This window comes from Dermacentor variabilis, chromosome 5, assembly GCF_050947875.1.
Source record: "Dermacentor variabilis isolate Ectoservices chromosome 5, ASM5094787v1, whole genome shotgun sequence".
In the NCBI taxonomy this organism is placed as follows: Eukaryota; Metazoa; Arthropoda; class Arachnida; order Ixodida; family Ixodidae; genus Dermacentor; species Dermacentor variabilis.
Window position 1 is genome coordinate 159,861,541 of NC_134572.1, and position 27,054 is coordinate 159,888,594.

General features: G+C 48.7%; 1 protein-coding gene across 1 annotated transcript in view; it reads left to right on the forward strand.

The window, feature by feature from the left end:
- Positions 1-1,287: 1,287 nt before the first annotated feature.
- The window catches only part of LOC142583684 (sperm-specific sodium:proton exchanger-like), a 51,970-nt gene continuing 26,203 nt past the window's right edge, over positions 1,288-27,054 (forward strand). Inside the window, exons 1-13 of the mRNA XM_075694170.1 lie at positions 1,288-1,383; positions 2,331-2,396; positions 2,502-2,560; positions 6,281-6,535; positions 12,757-12,897; positions 13,668-13,766; positions 14,446-14,716; positions 21,413-21,556; positions 22,127-22,298; positions 22,843-22,924; positions 23,049-23,233; positions 25,003-25,089; positions 26,937-27,031. Coding sequence (XP_075550285.1) covers positions 1,382-1,383; positions 2,331-2,396; positions 2,502-2,560; positions 6,281-6,535; positions 12,757-12,897; positions 13,668-13,766; positions 14,446-14,716; positions 21,413-21,556; positions 22,127-22,298; positions 22,843-22,924; positions 23,049-23,233; positions 25,003-25,089; positions 26,937-27,031 — 1,658 coding nt within the window. The 5' untranslated portion in view covers positions 1,288-1,381. The remainder of the gene's footprint in view (positions 1,384-2,330; positions 2,397-2,501; positions 2,561-6,280; positions 6,536-12,756; positions 12,898-13,667; positions 13,767-14,445; positions 14,717-21,412; positions 21,557-22,126; positions 22,299-22,842; positions 22,925-23,048; positions 23,234-25,002; positions 25,090-26,936; positions 27,032-27,054) is intronic.

Below are 27,054 nucleotides of genomic sequence, written 5' to 3' on the forward strand. Positions count from 1 at the left end.
ACTAAGTTAGCTGTGGCTACCATGCGTATGACTTCAAGTTTACGAATGCCCTTTCACCCTTCCTGCCGCGGAGGTTTTGACTGACAAGGCTTTGGCTGCAGAGGCTGTGTTCTCGTTTTCCGCGCTGTGCTGGTTTTTGTCATCTCGTGTGCGAGCGCCCCGGTATCGAAGCTACTCTGGGATTCTACCATGAAAATATGTCAATTTACGAACACTATAGCCTCAGGCTCACCGCAAAGCAAACTTACTTGGCTGTTGAAGTACCTGTGCGACTTTGACAATAAATTACGCCATTTCTCACCAACATTACAGTTCTGCTCTTTTCTTAAGGCAATGTCTTCTCTCGCAGTTACGCTTACTTTTCCGTATCGGGTATGTGTGCTCCTTTTGTGGGCCGATCCAGGAAATAGTGAAATCTGAAAACGTTACGGTGGTCCCGAAGATAGATCTGGTACCGGTGGTACCGGTGCTCCAGCTGATATTGGTACCAGCGGTACCGCGGCGATAAGGGGAGCATTCTCGAATTCTTCCCTCGTTAGAGCTAGCATTTTGAGGCGCTCGACGCTGCTGCGCCTGTGGTCGAAGACGCAGACACTGCATGTCGTTTGAAACGCGGTGAGCCTCTCGGGCTAAATCAATACAGTTCGCGCAGCCTATTTTCACCCGCAACTCGCTCTCAGGAAAGCATTGTCTTTCATCGACGTCAACTAGAGGTTGCATGGCGTTTCAACCATTTTTGTTATTATCCCTTCTCCCAAACAGATAGGTGCGCCACCGAACTTTATAAAAGCTTTTCATTTTATCGCATTTGTTGCATCAATGCTGTCGACTGCCCTTCCTTAAAGCTAACGTTTCTCCACTTCCTTATGTGACTGCGGGTACTTGCTGCCAACTGCCGCTGCAATGCCGAGTAAACGACTCGGGTTACCGGGTATATGTGACCACCGGGCATGTGCCCATTCTTGGCTATATCTCCGAAATGTGGACGTACCACTGTGACTCAATAAGCATAGAAGTCCCGAAAGTATTCATACATGTACCGTATCTCTCTGTGCATACACCTCACATCAACGTTCTATTACTGGACAAGTGTCATACATCGCCTGGGTTCTTGCGACGTCGACAGTTAAGAGCTACAAGGGACGTCGAGGCTGCGCTCGTGTTCATCTTCTACTGCTGCTAGCTTGCTAACTCAACCAAGCTTTGCGTCATTTAAATTCCGGGAATGCGTTGGAACCGCACGGTTTCTAGGCGCACAAGAGAAGAAGAAGAATGTCAAGTGTTGGTTCCACGAGCTCGAGCGTGTCGCGAGGCCCTGCACCGAGAAGAAGACGTGAGCTCCCGTTCATGGTGCGGCGGGGTTCGATCGAAGCTCTGCGCCATGTAAGTTTCCTGGCCCTAGCTCCCTTCCAGCTACTGTTGATAACTTTCATTCCGTAGTCGGTCGTCAGTGGCCCACAGCAGGAGCTCCTGCTAAGAGCCAGCATCCCATTAGCTCTTTTACGGCGGACTAACAATGTCACCAATCGCCAGTCCGTATCCTGACGCAAGGCAAACTTTTCTTTACATCGAGACTGATGAAAGCTAGATTATTTCAACCAAGTGAGCGCATAACTTTTAAGCTCCCAGAAATGGACAGCTCGGACAAAACATTGCCTGAACTCTCTTATACCCTTACGGATGTCACTTCGCTCTAGGCAAATTAACGATCCGCCTTTCGTGGAGCAAAAACCAAACTTCCCAAGGGCAAAACCGCGACTTGTCACCGCGCAAACTTCAACTGGTTCTCAAATTCATCGCGCCTTTTTTTTTTGGCGTAAATTAGCGACGCCATATTTAGCCGCTTGACACTTGCCTTTTCGAGTGGGTTGGTGGATATGAAATAAGGTCCTTCGATGGCGCCTCAACGTATTCGGCCGATCCCACCCCTCATATACCCCCTTCCTTTCACAAAGACAAATAGCCCTTTCCTGCAAAACCAGCATCCCAGCACTTCAGTGCTAGGAAAATTGGTTCTTCGTGTTGATTTTATGGCTTCATCGTAACAATTTGTCTTTCGAGATGCCTTTCAGATGCTTTAGTTACGCTGGTAATCTATATTGTATGGCATCTTAGTTGCCGGCAGGTTTCTGTCCGGTCGCGTAACTCTATTCTAATACGGCGTTGGCCAATATATGACCACGTGAATGAAAAAATTTATTGGGATATACTCGCCTACTACATTTTAAAAAAGGTCATGAATTAGACAAGGTTTTTAGCAACCTAAGCTCACGTGACCTTAGGAAAAAACTTCTTTGAACATGCCTACGCATCCATAAATTTACCCACAGGGATGAACTCTTGGACGAAGTTTCGGAGCCAATCATCGAATATTACTCGAAAGATTCCGGAGAAGAGTGAGTCAGCGTTTCAAATTTCATTACGACGACTTGGGCTTCGAAAATACGTTCACTTTCTGGTACCTATATGCTTGTTAATTGTTCTTCGCATTTCTCTTGCAGTGAGGAACACGACTACAGAACGGACTACCTGAAGTTCACAGTGTTTCTTATGATAGCATGTAAGTGGAAGTGATTGATCTAATCATTGTTCCACATTTCGCCGGATAGGGTAGTCGGCCCGCAACCTTGCGATTCGTCTCAGCTTGAGGCAAACAAAACCTCTAAGTCACCGATATTCCAAGGACAGTGACGTGCTGTAGCCGAGTGCAGCTCACGTAGTGCGGCCGCTCCTCACGCCGCCCGGCAACTAACTACAGATTCACTAAGGGCGTACAGACTTCAGCACCCCGTAGCATGCCACCTATGCTGACATGCTGTATGCTTTGGGCCAGGCCGAGTTGCATAGGTCGTTAAAAATGGCGAGAAAACTCGTCGACCGTGTCCTTTGTGTGTGTATGTCTGTTTTGTGTCGAATGTTTTGAAAGGCAAATGTTTAGGACACAACACCGAGAAGAGACGTTCGACGATAATGCGTTAAATTTACGGAGCGCATTTTGCTTACAGCGATGTTTGTTCTACACTCTGAGCATGCGTAATTGATACTGCTTTTTTTTAAAAACCAAATAATAAAGCAATAGCTTTCTTTGGCTCTCTTGGCCGTGGTAGGTAGATGGTGCTACGGTAGGTCGGACATGGGCGAGGGAAGTCGAGGAAAGGCGCCAAGGGAAAGGACACGTGGTCTCGGGCGACACTTTCTAGATAGCATGTCTGTGCACTCTGCTTGCCTCGGGTACTCCCTTCTAGTACACTGAACCTCGGCACAACCGAGTTGCGAAGAGGGGCGAGTAGGGAAAGTGGAGGGGAGGAGGGACAACCTGTTCTAGATGGTGGGGGGGGGGACGCACTGCCGTTCGTTCGTCGCAGGAAGGCGACAGAGAGGGCGCGTACCCTTGGGCAAGCGAGTGGCCGCAATTTGAGGTGAATGCAGAAAGGTGAAATTCTTGGAACTCTCTCAATAACGCACACATGCACACACGCATCCAGGTTATGTGGGGGTGTTCTTGAGTGAATGCATGTGTGTGTGTGTGAATACGAGAGCTCAGAAAGTTCACCGACGATTAGGATGGCGGACATGAGCGCCATCTGGTGGTGCTTCAAGGTGGTTTCCTTCCCTCCTCGCGCTCTCTTCACCACCTTCTTTCATCCCCCGCTGTGCTTTGCGTTCGCCCTTTCATTGTTCCCTGTGCTCGATCGGTTACGCCGAGGGACGCCGAGGCACGCCGACCCTCAACGCAGGAGCGGACGCCTGAAGGCCACTTTACGTGCGCGTCAGCCAGCGTCGGCGGAGGTTAGCGACGCCAGGTTCGTCACGTTACGGTGGCGCGAAAACCGACCCTCTATCGTTAAACCCAGTGAGGGGCTTTATAGCACGCCGCGTGCGCCGCGCCGCGCCGCGTAGATGCGCATGCGCGTTTTATGCGAGGCTACGAGTTTCAGGATCATGAGAAACTGCGAGCTCGCGCTGCAATGCGCAGGGGAACGTGCCGCCACCAGCGGCGAGACGCGGGCGCGCTGCATTCTGGGCCCGGACGAAGCCTGCGCGGAATGCAACATGTCGCACCTTGCGCAGGCTGCAGCCGGGCTACAGCCTTGCCGCGGGTGCACGTGCGTTAATGCTACGTCGGACTACAAGGTGGCCTTAAGAGGCAGGTTCAGCTCGGGTGCTCCTATATAATGCACGTAAAAGGAGAATTCGTTTTTCTCGACAACTACTGCAGCGAATTTGACGAGGTTTCTAGCATAGAAAAAAGAAACTTAAAATCTAGGGACTGTTGATTTCGAATCTTTCATTTAGGTCGTAAATTTTTCATTAAAATTGCCAAAATTGCAAATTTTCAGAAAACAAAACTATGAAGTTTACAACTCTAACTCAAGAACGAAAAATGATTCCACAATTCTGTGAATTGCATCTAATAGTACACCTGAAGCGGACAAAATTGATATGCTGCACATGAATCTAAAAAAAAAAATGTTGTTATATTGAGATGCAGCTTTTGCAGAACGCTTGTGCACAACGTAACCAATTGAGATAAGATATAAATTGACATATAGAACTTGTCCGCTTTGAATGGTCTAATGGATGCCGTCTACAACACCACGATATCTGGTCTCGATGCAGAGCTATTGTCAACTTCGCGCTTCTATTTCTTTTTCGAACTTCCTAATTTCTGAAAATTCTTTAAACGAAATTCAGGCCCTAAATCGAAATTCTGCTTCAACAGTCACTAGAATTTAACTTTCTCTCTCAAATGCAAGAAATTTCATCGAAATCAGCCCGAGGGTTATCTCACAAAAGCGTTTCTGGGTTTTGCATGGATTTAAATAGGCCGTGCCGTAGTTGGGCCCGAGCTCAAGCTTCCGCTTAAGAGCTGCGCTCTAGTATTTCGCGTAACTACTTCAATAGGAGTGGCGGGGAGGAACCGGACGGAGGAGGGGAGGCTGTCGCGGTGCTTGTTCGTCGCACGTCTCACTGGCCGCCCGGCGGTGACTGGCCGACAGTGGATGGTGCGACGGACGAGATACACCCCGGGCTCCGGCTAGGGTTCCGCCTACTGCTGACGGCGATGACCCCGACGAACCTTCACGGCGGTCACGAAGGAACTAGGCGAACGCGCCGAGGGAAAGCTGATGATGATATAAACTTTCATTACAATATAGAGAAAATATCCGAAGACGGGTGGGGCCCTTAGTCCAGGGCTTCAGTGCTGACCGCTGCTGCCTTGGCCCACGCATCCAGTCGACGTTGGTTGTGTCGGTGCGTCGCTTCACAGTTCTCTGGAGATGGGGAGGAAACTGGGGGCGGGGGGGGGGTGGTATGGGTGAGGTGCACAGACCCACGTGACATGGTATAGGAAGGGGTATTCAAAGCAATGTGGGCAGCTAGCCGGATTCATAGTGGGATAGAACTTGTGGAGGAAGGCGAGGTCCTTATAAGTGCGTGATTGTAGCAAGCGTGAGATTACGGCCTTTTCCCGCGTTAGGCTCCGGTTTGGAGAGGGGAATCTTATATCTCTGACCTCGTCGATGAGTGAGAATTTCTGAATATTGATTATGTACGGGAAGAAATTTGGGAGGGCTGGTCTGATCTGCTTTTTTTTTTTTTTGAGGTACGGGTTGTGTGCAGGCTCGGGCTAAGGCATGGGCTTGCAGGTCTACAGCTGCAGATTCATGGCCAAAGACCGAGATGGGCTTCCTTTGTGGGAGCAGGGTCCGGAGACCTGTTAAGATGCGTAGATCGCATGGTGAGATGTCGCCGGCGCGGAATCCTCGCAGGGCAACCGACGGGAAGGGCGTGTCCCCTCAGGCAACCAAGTTGAGGGTGTGAGCGGCAAGGAGGGAGGAAGATGTGCGACGTTTACGTGCAACGATTTCCTTCATGACTAACTTTCGGCATACAAGCCAGGACATGCTTTTAGAACACGGTGTTATGAGATAAAGCTTGATCTGAAGCGGCCTCTCTGTGGGGGGTCCCAACAGAGCATCAGTGAAATACCTCGTTTTGAACTGGGACATAATGGTACGTGCAGTCACCGTCGAACTTAATCCGAACTCCCATTAGACGTTTTTCGTTTTTTTTTTCCTGTGTAGGGTGCTGGAGATTTCAGGTTGGAGTGCCTTGCACAGTGCTAGCTTAATACGTCTTTCTCCCAAAACCCACAGCTCCTTACAGAACGTGTTTGTTAAAGCTAAACCGCCATACTAGATGTGTCTTCAAAGCTGGGGTTTGCTCTGACGGTGGCTTGTACCACGGCATCGCACGGACGGCGTTTCTCGCGCAGGTTTCTTCAAGGCGTTCCAGAAGCAGCTGCGCGTGCCCTACATGAGCTGGGTGTTCCTGCTGACCACGGTCCTGCTGTGCCTGATGTCGATGACGGGCCCGCTACGACGAAGCAGCGGCCTGGAGGCTGCTGTCGGCGTGCAGGCCATCCGCGTTTTCCTGCCGGCATTCGTGGTGCACACGACGCAGGGCATCAACAACTACATCTTCCGCCGGTGCCACGTCGAGATCATGGTCTTCTCCGTCGGAACATTCAGTACGTTTTACACTGGGATCAGGGCCGCGATTTCGCAGGCGGCTTAGCGAAGACTGTCTTCATATAGACAGAGCCACCTTCGTAGCTGTATTAGGCATTCGCAGGCGACGGGCTTACACTGTTTCACAGCAAAGCTGTATGCCTCTACCCCCGAATGCATCTGTCGTGTCCGTGGGCAAAAATGTGGGCCCATCCCGGAAGTGGTGCAATATCGGGCCGACCTACGGCGGAGGTGAAGCAGGCTTCAAGCACTTCGCTCCTCATAATGATAAAAATAAATAATAACAAATGAAATAAATATATCGGGGCTCACTGTTTCAATTAGATGGGCGTACTGGAATCGTTTGTAAACAGCACACGGACTTACGAGAAGAAGGCATTGTCATATACGCAAAGGACAAAATGTATGTACAACTATGCACCGTTGCCTCGTAAGAGCACAATGCTAACGACTGTTGGGATGTCTGTGCCGTACAAACGAAAGACAGAATATGTATACACTGTGTATATGTATCCAGTTACACCAGAGTGTGATATCGAGAAGTTCATGACCACGCACTTTGCATAGGTTAGCCGTGATGACAGTATGCCCATGTGATCATCGTTGGAGACTTCAATCTGGGCATTTAGAAACCAAGAAATTGTTTACTCAGTTTGTGCTGGAAGAGTTCAGTTTGAAGTGCCACACTAATCCAAGACGATGTGTAAAACGTGAACAAGGTGAATGCTGGAGCCAACGTTTCGAAAAGTGGACTTGTTTTCTTCAAGGCGACGTATGCTTTCCTCGCCACAGTATATATAGGTGGGGTTCTTCTAAAGTGGAGAGGGTGTGAGGCGGGAGGATGCGGAAACGAGGGAAATGTGTTAGCGTGTCGAATTGAGAGTAAAGGAACGCTGTGTACAAGGTCAAAGCCACCCCCCCTTCCCCTACCCACCCCGGTCTGTCAACGCACGGGCGTTAGCCGGCGTGTCAAGGGCGTCTGACAGCCGGCTGACAAAAAGAAAAAAAAAGAAAAGAAAAGGAAAGGAAAAAAAAGCAGGGGGGGATACGCCAAGAAATCAAACTAAGTGTTGTTGCCTATAGCTTGAAGTTTAGCATAGCGAATAGATTCTAAAGCTCCCTTTGAAACGTTTATTCCTATTGGTTGCAATGTCTTGAACTTATGGATAAGGTATGATTCTCTGTATTTTCTTTCTCGTTCAGAACGAAAATTTGACTGTAAGATGGAGAGTTTAAGTTCATCAAAGTTATGACCTGGTTGGTTGAAATGCTCGGCGACGGCTTTGGAAATCTTTTTAGCTGTGTCCGCGCGATGTCCGTTTAATCTGACGTTCATTGATTGTCCTGTTTCACCGATATATTGTTTCTTACAGAAGGAACATTCAAGCATATAAATCGCATCCGAACTTGTACAAGTGAAGCGAGATTTAACTTCATGTGTATAACTATTTGCGGTGCTTTTAATTTTAATGTCACTTTGAAGGTGCCTGCAGGTTTTGCACCAAGGGCGACGACATGCTTTTATTACGGGGGAATACTGTTGGCTGACTTTTGCGTGCACTAACATGTCTTTAAAGTTCTTGTTTCGGCGATAGGTAACCCTGGGTGCATCCGGGAACGCTTTTCGCAGACGCTCGTTACTTGATAATATTGGGTGGCATTTTCTTAGGATGTTTATGTTTGGGAGTGCATTATCTAATCCAAGTCACTCAACGGTCGGGTATAGATTTAACTTTGGCGAAGATTATGTCTAAGGCTGTAACCGAACCAATCAGCGGCGGATATCACGGCAATCACAAAGCTAACGTCACTACCACTACAAAATTATGAAAATAATGAGCTTCGCTGGTCGACCACCTTCACAGAGTGCAATGGATCCTCAGTTTGTTTTTTTTTTTACAGCGAAGGCGTTAGGCTCTAATTGGTGGGAATTTCTTGTGTCCGCATCCGTTAGCAAAAATTTGGGTCCATCCCGATGACAGTGCAGGACCAGGAACAAAGTCTCGTACCCCCGTAATGAAGAGGCTTCGAGAACTCAGCAATGTGAAGCGAAAAGTGCATACATTCTTTGCAATCACGCATACAACATACAGAACAGCATACGTTTCAATAAAGAACAAGCTCAAAACAAGCACCCGAACCTATGAATTGATAAGCTGCTCCTGATAACAATGCGAAGCACGCAGTGCTCCCAGCATACGTTTCCCGGTAAAGATTACTCTTGCTCAAGCTGCCTGGGCGGCGGCAGCTTGCGACGTGGGGAGTGACGTTCCTAGCCTTCCGTACGTATACAAGATAACCAGCCTAGCAACTGATTTCAATCTTGTTGCAGCACTGCTATGAGTGGCGGCGTGCTGTAAAAGTTAGCAATACTCCTATTACTACCATTACTCTAAAGCAATAAAGCATTGCATACTCCCTTAAGCAATTGTGGTGGTGGTTTTCAAAAGCTTCGCTGGACATCCATTTTCGCAGGGCCGGGGTGGCAGGTCAACTTTTTAAACCATTCCCATCATTTTGGCCAAGTAAATACGGTGTTGGACAAGGGCTAGAGGTTGGCGCAGTTATCTTAGGAATCAAGGTGCGCAGATGGCAAAATGATGCCAAATAACACCGAGGAGTTATTTTAATAAACAAGTAGAGTACACTAAGATAACTTACACAATTAAAAGTGAATCAGGTGCTAATTATTTTGCTGTGTAGATGACATAATGCCAAGTAACACTGCACCTCACCGCTCTATCGGTTTTAACCTGGTCTGTTTTCGTGACGCGTAAGCGATGAAGGGCACAGCACCTAAACACGTGTGACGCGGCATTTTCTGAACACAGGAATTCATGTTAATTTCTGGTCTGCACCTGTTAATATTTTGAATAAGTGTGGCGTAAAAATCTGACGGTATATAGTGGCCTTCACTCTTACCGTCACAGTTATAGATAGCACACTCATTTTGATAATTGAAATATATAAGAAAGCTTTTTCCCACAAGTGTTGTCTTCTACCTGTGTCAAAAGACAAAATGCGGATATGTACAAGCGGTCAGGTAACGTGCCCGTTAACTTGCGCATTTAGCTTCCTTGTGAATATTAAGATACAATCATCATGCAGAAGATCGCGCATTACACACTCAGGGCTTCGCAGTATTCCAGAGGGGCAGCGGCACATTGCAAGAGCAGTGTCAGTAATTATGAAAAACGCGATCATGAAGAATACATTAAACAAGGCAGACCATATATATGCCTTGTACAGATGCATCCAGTTTTAAATTGAAGGTGGTGACCACTATGTAACGCTGGTATTCCGGACCGAAAAGGTTACTTAGGTAAGTTTTGACATTGCACAAATCAGTGAGACCGCAATACGAGCACGGAAGGTTTTTCTGCGGTGACAGACAGTAGACGATCTGCACGGCGTCCAGACGGCATGCAAATTGTGGTGGCTATGCACCAGAACACCGTGAATTCAAAGCGCGCCGCCATATTGATGAGCGCTGGTCGCGCCATCTATCCCAAGCGCCGCGAAGTAGCAGGTCTGGGCTGCCACGCCGGGAGATGCGACCCGGCGCAAAAGAGAAACTTGGGCTTTTTAGCTGGGCGGAAGGCGTGTTTCGCGTTTTAACGCGATAGCGTTAAGGAGCTCGTGTCGCAGAAAAGCCGGTGTCGTCGGCGTCGGTGTCGGCGTCCGCGGCGTTGGCCGTGAGCGATAAATCACGGCAGGCACTTCATAAATAAAAAGCAACTTCCAAGACGGGCTGGGTGGGAATCGAACCAGGGTCTCCTGAGTGTGAGACGGAGGCGTTACCACTGAGCCACGAGTTCGATGCTTCAAAGCGGTACAAAAGCGCCTCTAGTGAACGCGGTGTTGCCTGAGAAACGAGCTGTTTCTAAGGCTCAGGCGTGCGTCGCTTGCTCAGGCGCATATTTCGTTGTCGCGCCGAACGCTGCGTTGCTCGACGCTCACCGCGTCCAATGCGGGGCGCGTAGTCGCTGCGCCGTAGCCCATTGTCTTACACCCCTTGGCGGGTCAACGGGAACACTGTCGCGTTCCACTCTTGAAGGCGAAGCTTAAGCGTCCTCCAAATTTTTGTCTAACCTGTCATTTTCGCTGTCTCGATCTAATCAAACTTCAAGACCTCATGCAAGTCCGCAATGGCCACATTGAGTGCTGTGCAGACTGCAGAAGCGAATACATCGGGCAAGTACGTTATTACGTTTGTACAAACCGCGCGCTATATGCTAGAACACGTGTGAGCTGTAATATCTCCGCATTTTTGGCACGTAACCTGTGAAGCAATATAGAGCACTGTGTTGGTGCCTTATATTATTAAAGCACGCAGAACATTGTCCTCTGCACTTTCAGTTTGGTCTTGTTTGTCATGGTCACTACTGGGTTGGCCGCGTTTGGCAACCAACTGGCGAGGTCGTTTGACTGGGCTTATAGCCTGCCTGATTAGCAGACGCCTGCTCTTCACCACCTGCACATTGAAAACAAAATATATGTTATAGTAAGAAGGGCTGTAGTTCTTTCCCATGCCATCACTGTTGCGAAGATATAAGGTCCTCTCAAAATGAAATAGAAAATACACGAGGCTAATTGTTTCGTGCAATTTATCGTACAACATTCAGAACACAAGCCTACAGCACTCGAACAAGCAGCATATGATGCTAAACCTACACTCATTGGAAAATGAGGAACTACAGTAGTTATAATGTGGAACTACGTGTGCAGTCAAAGCCCGTATAACAGGGTGAGCATGACAGGTGCAGGTGTTGTACAAATGTTGCACAAACCATGACAGGGCACATAAAATTACCATCCCTACTTAAGGCTGCATCATCAGGGACCCCTTTGGTACAAGACAACAATCGCACCTGCATTCCAAGAAATTAGCCCCACCAACTGCAGCTACCTGGCATCAGACCTGTTTCGCTTGTGCAAGGCCATATCGGATTGTTGGCGCTCCCTTAGAACAGAAAACACACACAAAAAAAAACAGGCGAGAACGAGCAAAACTTTGTTGCAAAATACAACAATTAACCACCTTATTTTCCTCGCTATAAGAACGAGAAAATCTTGCACTTTGCCCCGCATAACAGCCCGCACGCAGTTTAGAGCTCAGGAGGCTCAAATGAACTCGTTACGAATGACACCTGCAACACCAGCTCATAAAGACAGGCGCGCTGCAAGAACACCTTCGGCGACGAGCAGTTGTCGTTTACGTTTTTGTGGACGCATGCTACGTGACGAGCAGACTTCGGTTTACTTTGATAGCAATAGCGCTCACCAGCAGGGCAACATTTTATTGCCTACAACTTGTCGTTCACGCTTAATGGTCATGCCGTGCACCAGCTGCAAGTATCGCTTACCGCAAACTCAACTGTTCCGCTTAACCGTCGGGAGCTCTGCATGACTGAAAACACGAAAAGACTTGCCTTTTTGTTATAGCCAAGGCGAAGCACCGGCAAGGAATTCTTCTCTGTAAGCTTGTTCGGAAAGTGTTCGAAGCAAACCTACGTGTTACACATATTACGTTCGTAGGGCGCAAAGTTGAACGTGGCGCCAAATTATACACAGATCGAATACTCACTCGTGCATTTTCACTGGGTTGGTAGTTCTTCCTATTCACTGCAGCTATCCACCGGTGGCGCAGCTTGGCATTCTTCGTTGCGGATGGAAATCTGTGCAGGATGAAAACACCGCACCGGCACGATTCCCTACGTGTGTTGTGCTCTTCGCAAACAGCGCTAAGCAACCTGCTCCTTTTGCGCTGGTTGTTTTGGCATCCAAACACGACGCAATGATGCCCAGATGACTTCTTGTACTTTGGATCCGCGTGAACGGGCACATTTACGCACTTTGGAGTTCTAGAGCTGACGCTTGCCATGTGTACCGGTCGCCGGCGAACACACTTTGGCAACCCAGTACAAAATGGCGCCGGTCGACCGCGTAACCCGGGTGCGAGAGTATGCGTTCGGTTAGTCTGGGTGCGAGGCTATCGTGTTCTGGTCCAATGTCTGGTCTATAGTGAGTGGAAACGAGGGTCGCGATTACGATATTGCTTCCTGTGCAACGGCGCGCTCATCTCGTGAATACACGTTAAATCGAGAACATTAAAAAAAAAATGCGTACTCATTCACTATACTTCGAAGACAACTCGCACAGATCGTGCAGGTTCCGCTGAGAAGTGCCGCATTCCCAACTTCGAATTCCGGTTGCGCAGCTATCACCGTCGTGATGGCTTCGGTGTACGCGTTCCACAAGGTGTCTGACGGAACATGGAGCGTCAGGGAGTGCGTCTTCTTCGGCCTCTTCATGTGCTCTGTCGAGCGCGTGCCGTTGAGCAGCGTCATCTTCGACGAAGGTGGGTGTGACGAAGTCGAGGAAAACTTGACTTCCCGTCGTTGCAAACCCGGCTTCGTCACAAGGTGCATGGGCGATGAGATGTGGTATAGGACTGATCAGCACTAAAAAAAAAACGAAAAAAAACAACAACAAGGAAACCGAGGAGCGCCAATTTCACAGTGTTGTATACTTGACGCTACCACGAAACAGCTTCCGCGTAGGCACTCTGACGTTTTTCAGGTTAATGAAACGCCCGAACTTTGAATGTACCTTCCAATTTTAAGATTGTTCAGGTCACCATTAGTCTTGTGCCAACTGAGAAGCAAAGGTAGCTTTAGACTAAAAGAAAGCCTTCGCTGACATTTGGGTGGAGTGATAGCGGGGGGCGGCCGAAACGTCAGACGTGCAGATTATATCGAAACTGTCGCGGCGCCTATGGCATGCTCCGGGATGACAAAAAGAAAGTTGAATACGTGAGGAATAGCTTAATTCTGGAAACAATAGCAATTTAAGATCAACGAGAAACTGTCAAGACCTCGATGATACACCTCGTAATCACACACACACATATATCTCTGATTCACATTCCTTTAAAAATGGATCCAAATCGTGAAGGTGCGTTTCACTGTATCTCCTACTCAGGTGCTGGTTATTTAAAAGCAAACGTAATCCATTGATGGGAAGTGATTTTCCCGCAACTTTGCAGCCCTCTTGGTTATTGTTTATACTAGTTCATAATATAGCAAGCATAACGAGAACCTGTTCATCGCAAGATTCCTTTTTTTTTAGGTCGCTACCCTGTAATCGCCACAATGATTCAGTCCGAGGCCCTGTTCAATACTGGCATGGCGTGGTGCGTCTTCGGCTTTCTTGGAGAAAACGCAAATCGTAAGTTAGATTTCGTCTCGTCACTTTGTCGAACCAACGCTGGGCCAACGTTGTATTTACCTCATCCGGCAGCCAGCGTTTTTCATAAGTGGACCCATCTTCAAGCAGGCAACGACCATATTGCCCTTGCCACGGAGCGTTGGCTGCGGACAGCAGTTTCGCATCGTGCAGAAGCAAGCGCCTTTCCTTTCTTTAGATCACTATCAGCGGTGTCGCACTTGGTTACCGCTGATCAGCTCGAATCCATCGATCAGCTCGAATCGATCTTTAGTAATCATATCCTGAGAAGCCAACAAACAAAGACACCAAGGAAAACACAGGGGGAATTACTTGTGCTTAGTGAATGAATTAAAGAAATGATAAATTAATGGCAATGAAAGTGGATAAGAAAAAACAACTTGCCGCAGCTGGGGAAGAGAGAGAGAGAAAAAAACACATGCGCGAACATATTTGAACACAAGAGAAACATGTTTAAACGTGTATGCATATTGTCGGTAATCTCCAAGCGCACATCGTTTACTTCGCGCTTCTATCATGTCCACTCTCTGTGCCCCGTTAAAACGTTTGCGCCGTTCTTTTTTTTTTTTCAACGTCGTCGACAAACTAACTCGCCCAGCTTTCCTTGCGTTCCGAACGTGTTCAAGCCGCGGTTGCGCGCGCCCGCCTCCGGTTCTCGCAGAGTACTACGACGTGCTGCTCTTCCCGATTCAGAACCAGCTGGTGGCCGTTGTCGTGGGATGCGCTCTCGGCGCGGCCACCATGAGCGTGCTGAAAATGATAACCTACGGCGACGACTCGGTCGTCGTGGCGGTGATGGGCGGCACCTACCTCACTTTCTTCCTGCTCGAGTCGGTCAACAGCTCGGGCGTCACCGGCGTCATCGCGTACACCATGGTGGTCTCGTCGGATCGACTCATCTCCTGTTCAGAGCTTGAAGGCACGCTCGGGTCGTGAGTGTCCCTTACGTGTTTGCTCGCGTAATAAAAACAAAACAAAAAAGTCGCTGTTTTTCCCGAAAGGCGAAGCATCGATTGCGATAGCAAATTATTAGACACCTATACGAAGTAAGGTTAGTAGTCTTATGTGGCACGTAAACCGCTGTAAGCATTCGCTTAATAACTAAATTAACAAACGCGCTGTCACGCGCGCACAGGCAAACACGAGCGTATCTCAATCGATGACTGTGGATGTGGGAACGCTAGCGTGAAGGAATAGCGGTAGCAGCAGCGAGCGAATTGTGCTGCCTCTCGCTTCAGTGCGAACTAGACGCGCGTGAACACAGCGCACACGAAGCCATCCGCAATTTCGGGTCACGTTGGCTTCGAACCCATCGCACATTGTCTCCAAGATAGGGCGAGGGAGCCGGAGCAGAGATGTAAGTGATTGAAAAAAAGAAAAACATTGAAAATTTCAGAAAAAAGTTTTTTCTTTTTCTTTCTCCAACCAGGATAAAGGTGAAAAAAAAAGAGAAAATGAAACAGAGCTTCCCCACAGAATTATTTTGCGACAATGTGACTTCTTTCGACATATCTAAAAGTTTGGTCAAAAGAAAGAGTTTGGGAGTCTGCGAAGCACCTGGATATATCCGCGTGGTGGCCGTTGAGCCCCCTCGCCTGTCGCGTACTGCAGATTCCCCCTTCTTGTTCGGCATGTGAGAGAAACTGGTCCGAGTTCGGAATTGCGCACACCAAGGTACGCAACAGGCTCGCAGGGGATCGCCTGCAAAAACTTGTGTACGCGCACTCAAACGTAAATATCCGGAAGGCTTCGTCCACTGCACAGTGAAGTGTTGACGCGTCAAGCGGAAATGAATCGGACACAGATTGATACACATGTCCGTCTTGAAGCTTTGATGTGAAATTATAGCGCCTTGACAAGAAATAGTGCCTAGATGTTCTACCTGGAAGCACTGCTGGGACTTTTGTGATGCAAGAATGTAACAAATATATCCTTTTCAGTGTTAGAGAAATGTATCGAGTTTGTCGTAGCCCCTTGCGCAATCGGCTTTTCCCCCCAATTTTTCTCAATTTCAGAAAAAGAAAACATGAAAGAAACGAGTCGTTTCCACGTCCCTCAAAATTTCATGAAATGTTTTATCTCTAAGAAGGAGTAGACTAGGAGATGCGCACTAACCTGCCCTCTCTCTATCCCCCTTGCGTGCCTGAGGAGACCGCCCACCCTCCCGCCTTCCTCCCTTCCGCGCGCGAGAAGGTGCCGTCGCATTGAGCCGCCATTATTCTTGGTTCACCCTCGCCGCCTTTCTCTCGCACCCTACAGCATACGGCGCGTGCGATATTATCGCTCTTGTACTTTATACTGAACCTCACGGTGACGCCGACGCCGTTGACGACAGAAATTCGCCTCGAGTGTGCATATAAATTGCTAAATTGCTATCTCAATAATAAGCGGGACAGCGTTGTCATACGCCACCCTTTTTGCCAGTATTCCTATTCACTAGACTATCAGCGCATCAAGCTAACTTTCGGCGCAAGACACGAACCCATATTCGAAATTTCACGAGCATTGGTCAATAGGCGGTAAGACGCCATGACTGCCGTCGCGTTGAGGGCGCCATGTTGTAGAGCGAACACGGTGATCATTTCGATCTGCTTACTTCCCGTCAGTAGTACAGTAAAAATTAAATGAATGGGACGACCAAATGGGACCCGTGATGTCACGGGAATGCTACTTGTGACGAAATAGACGTCATATTTATTGCACGTCGTGAGTAGTGCGGCATCTTGGAATGGCCGCAAGCACCTGTGATTATTTTGGTATGTGCGGTGATGCGTGTATAACTAGCGGGACAAACTTCATCTGCGAGCTTAAATTCTGCGACCGACGACTGTGCTCGTTTCATTTCATATGTCGCTCGTTCTTCTCGGCACAAGTTCATTAGATTAAGAGTTAGATTCGTATCCTGAAACTTTGGCCCTGTTATGGCCTTACCGTCACTACAAACGGAAACTAATGCTGTTTTTTTCGATGGAAGTTTTTCAAATCATAGTAGAGGCGTGCTGTCTAGAAGGCATACTTATAGCTATAATGTCACTATGTTGCGCGCTACATTCTATAAGCATTGCAACTCTCCCAAAGGTACATATTTTCTTATAGGTAAACCACAGCTACTACTTATTCTAACCGTAAATAACGATAATAGCTGCGCGGACCTGAATTCTCTGGTAAATGTTTCGCTAACTTGGTTATTTAAGTATGTCCGGGCAGTGTATCAACTTCAGCTACATGCACGTATATAGTTATGCATTCCGTAACGAGACACGTGGAGCCACAGTTATTGTCCGTCCTAGGAAAAAAAATTGACTGATTTAAGCCATTAGTACGACCCATTTGGGCGTCGTATTAGACTTTCAGGGCCAATTATCCAATATTTATGGCACAGTTCTATTATTTATGTCTAAATTACGGAATTACCTTTAAAAGTGCGAAAAAGTGCGCTTTGGTGAATGTTTCCGTGGTTTAGAGTGTAGGCAAACGACAGGACGGATGCTTCACTGCAGCGACATTTTGGCACGGGAGTGGTGAGCTTGCTTGACTTGTTCAGCCCACGCATATGCTTGCGTGCGGGCTGCACTGTCAATGCAAAACAGATCAGTGCAGAGTACGCGCGAATGCTTTCCTCTTGCAGATGTAGTACGTTCGCATCGACTATACAACAGACAGCTTGCGGCTTGCAGTACTCGCCAATGTTTATGCGCCCCTATGATTTTAAAGCATTGATATAGCTTCCGTCAGCACTTTCAGCTACAGGGAAGCCAGAGCCGTACATTTGTGCTTTCTCTAACATTTAGTAAAGCAATGAACGGGGCTAGTTGGTTGACATTCATGATTGTATTGCGCTTAGTGATACATTGACGAACCTACGTCCGCGTCCTGTCCTTTACGTTCGTGAGTGTATCACTAAGCGCAATATAATCATAAATTCTCTTTAACACTAGACTGCACCAACGTTACTAGACCAGCTTCAGTTGTAAACCCCCCCGCTCGCGCTTACAGCCGCTGTCGCCACTTCTGTGACAGCCGCCAGATGGCAACGCTGTTCCATCGGGCTTAAAGCCCCTCAATTTTTCAAAAGTAGCGCCATTCTTAGATCTTTCCGCCACCCCGCTCACCCTGGCGCTTCCTCCTCCACGCCTCCTGTCTCCCCAGCCTCCTCCGCTCACCCATTGGCCAATCTGTGTCACGTGATAGGAGGCGCCGCGCTTTTGTAGATTTTTTTCTTTCCAGAGCGGAGCAGGCGCCGCGCTTTTGTATATTTTTTCTTTCCAGCGCGCTCCGACCTCCATTGTTGGGCCTGCGCGACGAAAGTACGGCAGGCGGACTGACGGAGTGCTTTAGCGTAATACAATGTGTAGGGCCGAGAACTTAATTGAGATGGCATGCTGCTGCGCCTCCGGTTGCCGCAACAGACACAGGGAGGGCAAAAAGCTTTTTGCTTTGCCGTCCGGCGGGCGCAACGCAAAAAGAAGTGTGGATTCGCAGGATCAGGCGGGCTGACTTCGAGGATGTGGCAAAGAACGCACGGCTTAGTGAAGTAAGGGCCACGGCTATTCACAACCTCTTATTGCGAGCCTAGTTCACGCCTTCCGCTTCGAAAAAGTGTGTGTTCATGCTCTGTGCGGTTTTTAGTGCGTTGTTTGAGTTTTTTTTTTTTTTCGAATGTGCTCTCTTTGTTTCATGTAGTTTCGTCTTGCGGTGAAATGCACGCATCTGCAGCTGGCCTGTGACATAAAAACGACTTTATTCAGGGTGTGTTTTGAGCTCCACCAGAAGTTAGCACATTCTCGACGCTTTTGCAAGGCTCAATATGACTTACGATGCAGTCTCTTAGCTTCGAATGTACGCCCGCATGTACTGATTTGGTTTGTGGTGATTAACGTTTTTAATGTCCCGAAGCGACTAAAGCTCTGATGAAGGTCGTAGTGCATGGCTCCGGATAACTTTAGCTAGGTCGCCAGGGGATGTTTAACGTGGAATTTGATCGTAGAGTCGTACGTGGGCCGGTAATTTCCTCGTTGGTGTTTCATAATTCTCGCGCGGGCGCGCTAGCGCTGCTTTAGAAGTTGGCGCCTCAGCGCGATTGTATTTCTTCAATATATTTTAACGTGTCATTATTTCGTACTATTGACGGCGCCTCCAGGGCACCAAAGCTGGAACGGGAGCACCAAAGCTAGAACCAGGGCTGGATGGGGCTCGCCAAAGCCTGTGCATGCCAAGCGAGTATATGATAGGCTATGCGGACAGCCGATTTTTGTATGCGAACACTCCCTGCGCCGCCTGCTTTATTGTAATGTCACGTGCTCTTCAGAGGCCTCCGTTAGCCGTTACGTGTGCCCTCCTGGAGAAGTACTTGTAAAAAAAAACAATCTATCGTCACGATTACCAAAGCACCCCGCAATGAAAAAAGCGGCCCTGTTGCCAGGCATCGCTGACCGCAGACAGTCGGAATTTCTCACGCGCCGGCCGAACAAAAGTATCCTGCAGGTACGTAAATGAACCTACGAAACCACGTACACATACTTTCACGCTGTCAAAACCTGAAACTTTGGTAATTACGCGCGTGTGTGAGCACACCGCGTGCTTGCGTCGTGTTTCAGCAACACGAACTTTCAACGTGCGCGCACTTTACGCCTTAAATAAGCCTTGAATAATAGTCCTTTTCTCTATTTCTTCCACAATTCCAACACGGCATTTTTAAGGCCAGTTACCGACTGACGAAGTAACATCTCTATCGAAAAAACTGCTCCGCAGGGCTCGAACAATCTTTTCCGCGGATTTCTTCCCGTAGCGTGTTAGCCGTCGTCTGCTACGGCAGGCCCACCACCGGCGGCGCCACCGTCGAGGCCGCGCCGAGCGGAGGAGGAGGGAAGTGAATGGCGCTACTTTGGGAGATTAAGGGGTTTTAATCGGGCTCCACTGCAGACGCCTCGCCGCAGCTTTGAGCTCGAGCGGACGGGCAGTTTGCGCGTGTTTCACGCTCGCCGGGGTTCCCCCTTGTCCGCATTGGTGATACCGCGAGAAAGCGGTATCCACCGACAGCAATAAGATTTATCGATTACTGAAAGAAGGGTAAACTGCACGAAAGGAAGAAACGTATACAGCGAAGCGCAGAAGCTGCGTTTCTAAATTATGCGAGGGAAATGCAAGCAAACTTGAGAGTAGAAAAAATCAAGAGGCAGACATAGACAAAGAGACAGGAAGGTGTCTTTTCACCACCTCCTTCCTGGTCACCACCGGCCACCTTCCTGTCTCTTTGTCTATGTCTGCCTCTTGATTTTTTCTACTCTCAAGTTTGCTGGCATTTTCCTAGTCTAACCATGCACCAACTAGCCCAACAAGCCACTCTCATGAGCGTTTCTAAATGTCGTGTGTTTCTTCCTGTCGTCTTAACGTTTCGCGCAGTTTAGGCTCACGAGCCTGAATATCTGGCCAAAGTGCGTGATTGTAGGATGATCTTCACCCCCACCGAAGCTTCTCACCACGCCAAAGAAGCGCTGCAAAAAGAAAGATGAGGTCGGTCTTTCTACACGCAAGCCACACAGAAAAAGAAGAAAAAAAAGGAAGTCGGATTTTTCATTCCGTAAAGATGCTTAATCAGCGAAGCTGAAACGTGCGGCCCCTGTGTTTATCACTGGGTTTTAATCCCGAGGGTTCATTAATGTATTTCTCAGTTATGAGGTTACACACAATCGGCTGCGACGGAGAGAATGACGTCACTGACGGTACGCCCGCAGTCCGCAGTTATCGCTTGCGTTCGATGTCTCGAGTTTGCTCGGCGGCGTGGTTAGCAGCCTTCGCCTGCGATTTGCCGCTTGTGATTCTTCGAACTTAAATATTTCCGTTACGTAAGACCATGAGTGGCTCATACCCCCGTAAACGCGGCCTCCCCATTACGACGACAGAAGTGAAGTTCTACGCTGGAAAGAGGAACGGCCACGCAGCCAGCTGTGGAAGACGACGACGAACGCGGGAGCAGTGGAACGAGCGCGTGCCGTTGATTTCGCAGAGAGTTCCCGGTCGGCACGAGGAATCGCTCTGTTTCACGCCGAGCGAAGCGTCGCATTGCTGGGAGCACAGAAAAAGTGGTGCGCCGAACTGTCGACATCGTTCCGATAGCGGCCTGTGCAGCCAGGTACGCAGCACGTCGGCATCGTCTGCTGATATTCTTAAGAAACTCGGCGAAGGCTACAGTTCTACGGATGACATGCTTGCTGAAAACCGCCGTCCACGACGAACCACAGAATACACCAACGCTGCACCGGTTGCTTAGTCCGGCCCGCCCGCGTAGCCGGCCAGTGAGGAAATGAAGCCGGGCGCGACTGCAGCGCCACGAAGGCGCGGGCGGGTGGCGGTTCCGCGCAAAGGCGCCGAGTTTTAAAACTGAAGCTAGTCTAGTAACGTTGGACTGCAGTCTTCAGGTGCTGGCTATTTGAGAAATATTGTGCCAGTATCGCGTTCACTTTCGCTCCCCGACCTTATTATTTAGCGGTACATTTTTGTAGAGCTTATAGTGCGGTACTCCAGTTTGTAGCGATGTTTCGCTGCCAGATTTCGTCTCAACGTCCCCAGGGCTGAAGCATATATAAGAGCGATGACCCACGGGTGACCTCCGCTGCGCCATTGCGCAGGTGCTGGTCGGTGATGCTGGACTGGACTGGAACGCTGACCACCTTCATCTGCGCCACGTTCACGGCCTACATGCTTGTCTACTACCTACGCACCTACGACTGGCAGGACATAATGCTTAGCTACATCGCCAAGATGAGCATGCGGTCAGTGCACGCTTCAGCAACCCACATTTTTTCAACGTGCCTTATATTGCAGTCATGCGAATGTTGGCTGCGGCAGAAGGCAATGAACATGTTACCAAAAAAAAAAAAAGAAATGAAGAATGTACAATTGCTATATGGGATGTTGGAGAAGTGCACTCTCATTTTCAAAAAGTTCTGAAAGTAGCAATTTAACTTTTTGCCATTACTGTAGTTGGTGACAACGTAAAAGCTCAGTGAAAACACCACTGCCAAATTCAAAGATAGTATGTAAAGGTGCGCCGGTCAGCCACACGAATCACCAATCACTTGCAATGAATTCTTAGGCTGTTGCCGAATATAGGTGGTATGGATTGTAATCTCTCAGCGCACAAAAATTCGCAATAAGTCTTTTTTTTTCTCTTTCTGCTTTCTAAGATGCGAGAAGGTGAAGGGCTTCGAAGTCATAGAGGCGGGTTCATTGATCGTGCTACATGCCTCCGCGCAGCTCGTCCTAGGGAATACGCATAAAAACAAGCTGCCGTGCGATGTCGTCCTACAGTTTCGCGCGCCTTCCGCGCATTTGTAACGCAGGTGCCTCGCGGTGTTGATGATATACCCGTTCATCGGCCACTTCGGCTACCGCATCACGGCCAAGCAGGCGATCGTGCTGGCCGGAATGGGCCTCAAGGGCACCTACATCGTCTCCCTCGCCACGCTCTACCACATCACGTACCAGGACACCCACAACGAGAACCTAACTAAGGTCAGGACTCCGTTGGGGGTCACATCTTAGACGCACGTCTGCGATATATAGTCGCAGGAAAAAAATCTCTGGGGGTTCGGCCTATATATGAAATGCGAGATTTTCCCCCGATTGGTATAATCGTATTGCAAGCAGGCACTTCCATCGGGATTGCCTAAATCCTTTGGGTTCATGTTCATTTTGACGGCAAGAACGCTTTATTTACGACCTCCCCGGTTTTGCGAAGATCGAAACGATAGCGTATCCGCGCAACCTGGCTTAACGACGCGGCATCACAAAAGATGGAATTGACAACACGAACGCTGCGTTTATACTACATTTCCCGCCGCCTGCGTAACCGTGCTTCAGCGCCTGCTATAAACTCTAATGAATCATTATGTACTTGCTCCCAGTTTTCTATAAGATATATCAAACTGTTCACCTTCGCGGCTTGCTTCGGCACTTATAGGGATTCTGTTTTAAAAGACCTCACTGTGTAGTGGTTAACGTTTTCAAACCGTGCCCTGGGAGCGACGTCAAAAACGACCATCCTTTCCGTTTGCAGTCGTTCATGTACGTCACCTCGGACATGGTCCTCACGCAGTTCATAAACGCCTCCCTCGTTCCGTTCCTGCTCAAGATGCTCGGTAAGCTAACGCAGCGCACACACCAAGACGCGAAGTCGACTTCGACCTTGTCTTCATAGTGCCATGACTCGCTGTGCTTCGAGCGACCGCGCATCACGAGCATATGCTCCCGGTGCGTTGACAGGCATCCTCGACGTGTCCGAGGTGGAGTGGAACACGATGAAGGACGCCGTGGCGTACCTGCAGGAAGCGGTGGACGTGGCGGTGCATATGAGCAGCCACAACCCGTACTTCCTGGCCGCCGACAAGACCTGGGTCACGCGCAACACTCGCGTCCGGAACCCGCTCGACGTCGTGCCGCGATACAAGGCAAGGCTCCCACCGGTCTGGCTTTGCCACCTCTTGACGCGTACTGCTTGACTACATCCCAGCCGCGATGTATAGAGAACGTTGTGGGAAGCGCGCTTCTGACCGGGTTCAAGCGCTGCGGTAATTGCTTGAGGGACCCTCGCCACCATGGACGTAAGGCCGAACCAAGATGTTATGGACTCGCGCCCTTTGCCTCGGGCCCGGACCGCAGGCCACAACTCGGTCCGCGTGCAGCGTCCGTCGTCAAGGAGGAGGAAGTTGGCTCCCGGCCGCGCAGCGCGTGCGCAGTGCGAGAAAGAGAGAGAGAGAGAGAGAGAGAGAGAGAGAGAGAGAGAGAGAGAAAGTTCAAAACCCAACGCTGCCGAGGGTGCTGGGTCTTCCTCGCATTAACTCCGACATTAGCTTTGCGAGGTCAGAGTTTTGACGTGGATTGTGCTTTTTCCATTGGAGGAAAAACCAAAGGAGGATAGTTTGAAACAAGGTAGAAAAATGTGAGCTAATTTATTTTTGCGGGCGTGCACATTGCTCTCCAAGCGCTCAGTGGCGCACGGTAGTTCTCTGTGACCACGATGAACTAGTGGAACAAAAATCACACAACTATGCAGTTGGCAAAGTAAACGAATCGGTGAAAAAGAGAAGTGTGCGATGGGCCCCCGTGTTCCGTTTTTGAGTACAGCACTCAAAGTGCTATCCTAAGCAGAGCATCGCGATAAGCCTCGTTTGTCGTTTAGTTAACGGAAACTTATTATGCGTTCTGAAATCCCATTGCATGAGTAGTGCTTGTCATCGTAGATGCTCAGGCATGAAGATGTCATTACTGACAATAAAAGAGTGATAATATTGCTAAAAAATAGAGCTTTCGCCGACAGCATTTCTTGTCTGCCAGAACAGACTTCATCCGTCGTGCTTCAAATGACCACGTGTATTCTTACATCGTCGTCTTCAAAGCCAATTTCTTATTGCAAATGCGTTGCGTAGCAACACTTTTATGTACCATAAAATTTAGATGAACAAGCACTTACAACAAAAATAAACACACAAAAAAAATTACAGATAAAAAAAATATTACGGCATTGAGGGCTATAGTTGTGACGTTACAATTAGTAGCCCTCAACCTTGCGCAAATGCCTTCTTATACTCCTTATACTGCGAATAAAAAAAATTTTAAGGCGCTCTCAAGACTGTCCAGTATTCGAATAAAACAATAATGTAGTTTTCGTGACACGCAAATTTAAATGTGTTGTAGTTAACCACTGAAAACCGTAAAAGGTAATATGAATTATTTGTGTTAGCAAAATTGGCAGGCTGTGCGACTTTGCAGCATCGCAACCCAACACTTAGCAAAACTCTTGAGTGGCAACTAGTACCCGATTTCTTCCGCGAAGTCCTTTGAACACTAGGCAATCCTTGCAAGTCCAAAAAATAAAAGGGAGAAGGAGGGAGGCCTAATCGCGATCAACTCAAACTGTGTCTGTGGATTAAATGTAGTGACGCCTTGCAGCCACGGTGCACAGAAAGCGCCGCTATTTTCCACGTCTAATAAATACCCTCGTTGAGTGTAAAGTACGAGGAAATAAACAATGCGTGGCCTCGATAATCTTGCAGGAACATGCGTTATATAGAAGAAAAAAAAGAAAGAAAAGGCCGCGATGATTTGCGTATCACTGTTTTACTATTAAACACGGATCAACAACCCTTAATCGCGCTATGCATTTTATTGATACAACACCCTCCTTTTCCTCTTGTTGTTTCTTTTTTTTTTTCGTTAGAGGAACGAGAAGGCCCACTGGCGCAGCTCCCGCAGAAGGCAGCACGCCGAGATTCTCGCGGTAGAGAACGTCCTCCGCATCGAATCGGTGAGTGTAGTGTTACACCAGCGCAGGCATCGTGCACGCGTCTGTTTAGTGCGCACCAAGTGCACCAAGTGCACCAAGTGCAAAGTGCATTGCATCTAGTTCGTTGCCACCCCAGTTATAGACACGATTCTAGTACTAATGTCCCCTTCAGAAGGTTGTCTGACCGCTTTCGCGAGCAGCGTGGTCATCAGCTGGCCTGAAAGAGAGCGAACGCCGTTAGTTCGCCTGGTTCTTTTCGATTCCTAGGTCTATAAAATCCTTAGATAAAACAAGTATCTGCGGACCAGCATGTCGTGCTTGCTCGTGGCACGCTACTCGGACGTTCTTGCATTTCGCCCCCATCGATATGCGGTCGTCGTGGCCGGGATGAAAAAAAAAAATATGAATTTAGTTTCCTTTGCTTTAACAAGGAGCAGTACTGCGTAGTTGTCCAAGCGCAATAGATTAGAACGTTACGAACCCTTTATAAAACTACCGCGCTAGAAAGTGAGACCGGAAGAATACTTCCAAAACACCGTCCCTCGAACCCACGCAGCGTCGCATATATGGCCTGTTAAAACTGTCGGGCGCCTCTGAAAATTAACGCGCCATTCAATTTCAGCAGGTACTTGAAAACGAGACACAGCCACCTGAGCGGTCTACAAATAAATCGGCTGTTGCGATGTCGTTCTGACCATCTTGTAATGTCGGAGGGCATGGGCGCGGACTCGTTAGCTTGTCTTTTCGGGCCTCCTTGAAGGTCCCGACGTTCACCCTAAGCCGCAGCCACAACATATCGTTAAAGCTTCTGTATGCTTTTCTGATCGATGTCGACGATTGACATTTTGCTTACCGATGCCGCTCCCAGAAGAAGACTGCGGCTCCAACAAAGTGCGCGATACAAACCTTTCATTGGCGCCGTCGCATGCTTGCCGATCGGGAGCTCAAACACCCACTACTTTTTAGACACGCGTTCGTCGGAAAGGAATGAAAGACTTATTTCATCCTTCGCCGCTCGATTGGTGCACTGAGGCACGCAGGATATCCTGTTGCTTATAAATTGTTTTATATTCATGGCGTAAGTGCAAGCTGTCAAAACATCAGAAACGCGCCCGCACAAACAGAGCCATACGGAGACACTGCGGATAATCCTTGAAGCATTTGCTTTACTGGCCACACCGCGGCGCGACCGTTTGTGTACTACTATTATTAGTACTACGCAACTATTTGTTGTTCTGCAATGAAGTCCCAGAGGATGGAGTCCTCAGTCCAGGGCCCCATTTGCTGCTGGCCCGGTCAATCGGGTATCGCTGGTCGTCCAAGGTCATGCTGAAAAGAGTGGCTTCCCACTGGGATGGGGAGGCCTTGGGTACTCTAGGAAGGCTGGGTGGTATGGAGCATTCCCACGTAGAATGGTAGGTGTTGGGTTGTCCTCCACAGAACGGACATTTTTCGGTGTACTGGACAGGGTAGAAAGTGTGGCGTAAAGCAAGGCTGGGGGACGTATTAGTTTGGAGCTGGCGCTAAGCGGCTTCATCTGCGCGGTCTAGTTTCACGTGTGGCGCGGAGAATGTTCTACGGGATAATCTGTAGTGTTGTAGCATATGTGTGTATGTAAGTGGTATCTTTTCCACCTTGTCTGGGTTGGACCGTTTGTGTGCATTGATAATAGACGTGCCCTAGACGTTTTCTAGACGTCCCTTTCCTTTTACATTTGAATGGCCCGAAGAATTTCGACATCCTAAGCTCTCCGGGCCTTGTAATTTTACGAGGCAGACGCAGTGCCGTTAGGACGATGGAACACACATTATACTTGCGTATTCCTTGGGAAAAGGTACATGGCTACAACATTGCGCATCTTCCCACAGGTGAGCTACTGTCGGCAGCACAGGCAAGGAGTGGTCCAAAAGCAGACATTGATGGCCCTGCTTGCAGCGCTTCAGTATCCATACGACAAGAAAATGTGAGTCCTTAACCACGCCAGTC